The sequence below is a fragment of the Oratosquilla oratoria genome, chromosome 19 (genome assembly GCF_046742065.1).
Source record: "Oratosquilla oratoria isolate Oo_2021 chromosome 19, ASM4674206v1, whole genome shotgun sequence".
NCBI classification, from domain to species: domain Eukaryota; kingdom Metazoa; phylum Arthropoda; class Malacostraca; order Stomatopoda; family Squillidae; genus Oratosquilla; species Oratosquilla oratoria.
Genome location: NC_134795.1, coordinates 41,831,443 through 41,836,442, shown reverse-complemented (window position 1 = coordinate 41,836,442; position 5,000 = coordinate 41,831,443). Strand labels below are relative to the sequence as shown.

The 5,000-nt window shown below is 40.5% G+C and overlaps 1 protein-coding gene across 12 annotated transcripts in view; it reads right to left on the bottom strand.

Moving 5' to 3' along the window:
• The window catches only part of LOC143035851 (uncharacterized), a 464,653-nt gene that overhangs the window by 47,420 nt on the left and 412,233 nt on the right, over positions 1–5,000 (bottom strand). For 11 of the 12 annotated variants that reach the window (XM_076202937.1, XM_076202941.1, XM_076202929.1 and 8 more), the window contains one exon: positions 3,165–3,221. The exons of the other annotated variant lie outside the window; for it this stretch is intronic. In XM_076202937.1, the coding sequence (XP_076059052.1) occupies positions 3,165–3,221 (57 nt within the window). The remainder of the gene's footprint in view (positions 1–3,164; positions 3,222–5,000) is intronic. 12 annotated transcript variants of the gene reach the window in all.

Below are 5,000 nucleotides of genomic sequence, written 5' to 3'. Positions count from 1 at the left end.
ACGTTTCGACCGACTTTTCATGAAACCAAATTACCGATCTAATAGGTAGATACTGTATGTCCCTGCAGGTGCTATTGATATAACATTCCAGAGCCGAAATTGGCACTAGAAGGCTGAGCGTAAATTTTACTGCGCTGTCAAATTTGAGTTAATATTCGTATTAAGCCAGGAAATTATATACTCGTGTTCTGAGTCCGTAGAACATAAGGTTTATTTCTTGCAACTATTGTGAACTCAATAAACCCACATAAAACAGAGTGGAGTCTCCAAAATTTGAATAGAATTGTTGGGAAAAATATTCCTAAACACCCTCGTCATAGTAAAGCAAACTCCTATTTCTTATTCTGACCGACGAGAGGCAAACAGGTACGAGATTAAGCCACCATCAATCAATACTCCATTTCATGACGAAGCTTCCCATTCTGCTAAAAGAAATCGCCCTGTGATAGCCAGAATAAAATCTATGAATTATGTCTTCAAGCAAAGAGGACCCACAATATGAGATTCGTGCCCAAAGTTGATATAATTTTATATCATAGCAATGTCTCATCAACTCATCATCATCATGAAGTCATAAAGGTACCACATTAAATTAATTTTCTTAATACTAAAGATTATTGCAACTTCCAATGTCACCATAAGATAGATCCTTTTCTGTGTGATATTTCTTTTCTGTCTTTATATGGTAATATGTCCGTGCTATGGCATGTCATATCACTGTATGAAAACGTTTCCTCAGGATGATATTCTTGCTTCATCACATGGTTGTAGTATGCCATAGTTTTACTATATGAAAAATATATCACAAGCTACACAATTTTCATAACATAATCTTTTCAAGACGTTCCGTGATGTTATCTCATGATGTTCTGTGACATCATAGTTTGCATCTCAATGACGTCATTATGTGGTTTTTCAGTTCGTCCAACGGCGTTATCTCCTACCCCGTTACGTCATTGTATGCCATTTCATGATACTCCATGATGGCTCCACTTTACGAGTATTATCTCAAGGCATAACTCCACGACCTCTCCTCTCATTCTTTCCGTTTCTTGTCCTCCTTTTCGATATCGCTTTGAAAAGGTCTTCGTTCTGCACTTCGTTATAACAAAGTGATATGCGAGCGTTTGTACCTCGTTTGTGCATGTCTCACCACAGTTATTTTGACTACATCCAGAAATACTTTAGCAGGTATTGAGACGACCTGTAATACGTTTCCTCAGCTAACGATTTCTTTCTTTCTTTCTTTTTATTGGGGGAGGGGGGGAAGTGGACAAAATCATGTTCTTGAATGATGCCATGCGGATGATTTGAGATGGTAAAATTATGCTTCAGCGCTAAAATAAAGAGAGAAAATAAATAAAGCCAAATTATATCAAGGAAAATATCGAGAAAAGACTTGAAGAGACGCTGAGTTATACAAAGCTTTAGATGACATCATTAAAACATGACAAGAAAATAGATAGGAAATTAGCTATTAATGACAAGATTGAGAGGCTTAGTATTCATTGATAAGCTCTTGAAAGAAGTCTCTGCACGTATTCGCGAAAGAAAAAATAGAAGAGAAATAGCAGGCAAAGCCATAGTCGCCAAATCAATGATAAGGTAAACGAATAGATATATTGGTAAATAAATTAATAGATAAATAGATAACCGAATAAAATGCTGAAATAAAAGAAATATTTGAGAGGTGCAGCACGCACGCGCGCGGTTGCAAACACGCACACACACACGCACACGGAAAGAGACAACAGAGGAATAATGCATGAAGCAGAGAAGGTCATGAACACACTACTCATCATGCAAGACATATGACCTCGCCCGTGCTTAGCAAGTACAATCACCCTAAGAAATCATGTATGAGCCCAGTAGATGGCGCTGCATGAGATATTCCGTTCTTCGGCTCTTTTTCGATTTAGTTATAATTATATTTTTAATTACAGTTGGTAAGCACCGTGGATACAGTTATTCTCTTCAATATGTAGACTTATGTTACTTTGGTTTAACCTATTTGTTACCAACGCCACTTAATGTCTTTTAACAGGATTTTTTGAGAGTAGGTACTGTCCTCACAGGGGCGCATTCTAGAAGGGGATGCTGGTAAGAAAGGAAGGACGAAAGAGGAGTTTTGTAAACAAAAAAAGGGTTCATTATATCAATGTTGTCAATTTTAAACGGATTAATTTAAAGCCAATTCAGGTCAGCACATACCGGAATTTCTCTGCGCTATTACATAATTCCTTTCTAAATCGTAATATATGAACCGAAAATCCTACCAAATTTATTTTGGCCATTTAGGTCATTCGCTTAGCACCAAAGATAAAAAGAAAAATGAAATCTTCTGGCACTCGTCTTTACCTTCACAAAATCGCAAAAAAGGAGAAATCCGGTGAGTCTGCCTTCACGAAATGTCGAAACAGAACGGTGATATACAAAAACAAAAAACAAAAACAAAAAAATCTACAAAAATTCGGTAAAAAAGGGCCAAAAACACTGCCCTTGAAAAAATGTGTGAGTGATGAAATAGGGTGTGCCGTATTCCTTAACACCTCGATCACACTATTTCTTTCTACGAATGAACCCATAGCTAGGCTGGATTTTCCGCCACACGTCCCAGCATAGTTTGTGATTCTGAATATTTTGACTATTCACTTTATAAGATAATATAAAAGACAAGGAGGTCCATTGTAATTAGCACAGCAATGTTCTACAATACGACACTAGGTTTTGGAGTAGTATTTTACATTTAAGTTCTTTATAGGCAAAAAAAAAAAAAAAAAAAAGGGTGACAAGCTATAGGAAACTTTACCCCCATTACTACCCTGAAACTTAAGTCAGCAATCATAAAATTTTAGTAATGCAGACATTGTCAGAAACGTAGCCCTCAGCAATGTGGGTGAAGCAGAAGTCGAAGCCTTGTTGTAAGGTTCATACGTACAGAGGTACAGAATTAGTGTGACCGTGATTATGAGTCAGCACAAGCCTTTCGGAATGCTGTCTCGTTTCCAGACAAGACTCACAAACTGGTCTTGGTTGTGTAAAAAGAAACGGATGCAGATGAACAGCAAGCAGTCGTTTAACAATGCTAGTGATTAATTTAGTCTACTCTAGAACTAGATTAAGTCCACTGATTGGCTGTGTACTGTGTAAGGTTGCCAACTTGCCTCGTCCCTTTCACGCCCGGCGCGGCTTCGACTGCGAGGACTGACGACCCGGAGACCCTGACACCACAAGTGTCCCAAGTTTTAGACAAGAGCCACAACCGAGGGGCTTGGCACCACTCGGACCCCATTGGACCCCGAAGGTGATGATGATATCCTATCAAGTGGATGGTCCATTGGGGCCGCGACGGGTACTTCTAGCACTTAATCTAACCTCAACTTAAGTTTATGGCAACTTACAGACTAGGGCTGTTGACTGCCGGTTGCATGATAAGAGATGTCGCTGGCGCGTTGCACCAGTATCGGTTACTCGGTACTTCGGTTCTGTTTCTCGGTCCACCGTTCGGGTTTCTCGCTCAGTCCGAGGTGATGGGCACGCGGCCGCACCTTAGGAAGCACTGCCACCTCCTCGTGGCAGATAGGCGGGGCGGGGCCAAGAAGGGCGGGGCAAGCTCGCAAGGAAGTGAGAGAGAGGAGGAGGGAGGGCGTGAACAGGAGGGAGGGCACCTCACTCTCCCTACTCCCCTGACCAAAATACCAAGGACGTGACGCGCTTAGCTTGCCTTGCCTCACGACGCTCGCTCCTCGTGCCATCATGGCCCCCTAATGCTATGCCCCATGCCCCTAACTGTATGTAGCCGACACACCGACTCTTACGTCGACAGGCACAACCCTAACTCACGGTTGCTTTCCTTTTATCACCATGTTTTCTATGCTTCTGATAGCTCGCAGAGTTCTCAGTATTAGTGCCTATATAAGCTTCGTCATTTCATTTTTGCCACCAAGGAAGGACCGGAAGGAACATTTGACCCGTTCCTGTATGATTCACAATGCAAGAAGTTTGGCTCTCATAGTTTAGTTCGTGTTGTAAGCAAAGCTATCCGTCATCAGGATGGATCGCGTAAGCAAATTCTCGAAATAACTCATGAGTGGTGAAGTGAAATAGGTAGATTCATTTCTATTGCTGGGTATGTTACGTTATCTTTCTTCAGAGGATTCAAGCGGTAGTTAATATGTTAGATCATCTGATGAGTATCAAAAGAAGTATAATTTCTATACTCCCATCCGTAATGTATTATTCACAGCACACTGTAACTCTTAATATGATCGAAATACGAGAAAATAATCGTCAAATTAAATAATGTCTCGGTGAAAAACTCATTACTAAACTTTAAGAGGGAGTATTTTCAAATCCTTAGTATACTTCGATCGTATTATTATAGTCTTTACAATGTTGTTTTCCTTCTGGGATGTCCAAACACGTGCATGCGCTTCCATCAGTCCTTGGAATTATAAAACGTGCTACGATGAGCGGTGCCATACATGAACACTACTATGATCTAATTTTCATACACCTATCTCAGTTTTGAAATCCAAGATTTCTTGAAATACCCTATGATCACGACGAAGCGCAAAATTTTGCACTGAATGCTAAAGACCGCCGTGGTAAGTGGTAAAAAAAAATGTAGTTCATACGTATATATGCCATTTATTTTAGATCTTTCATAACCTAGTAATGTGCACGTTATCTATTACTCGCGTTTTTTTTGTGTGTAATCTAGAGGATAATGAAATATAGTGTTCTTAACGAAGTGTGACATCTTCCACAGTTAGAAGAAGGAAGAGCCCAGGATGCTGAGAGATCATTCACACACAGACAAGACACGGAAGTCGAAAGACCGGCTCCACTGGCTACTCGTTACTCGCAGGACACATGGTCTCTCAGTATTGACGATACTGTTGAGCCATGCACAATGCACAACTACGATTTAGGGAATAAAGTCCTCGCTCAGTCACTGTGAGTGCCACGAGGAAATGAACCATCCTCAGAAGGGGACA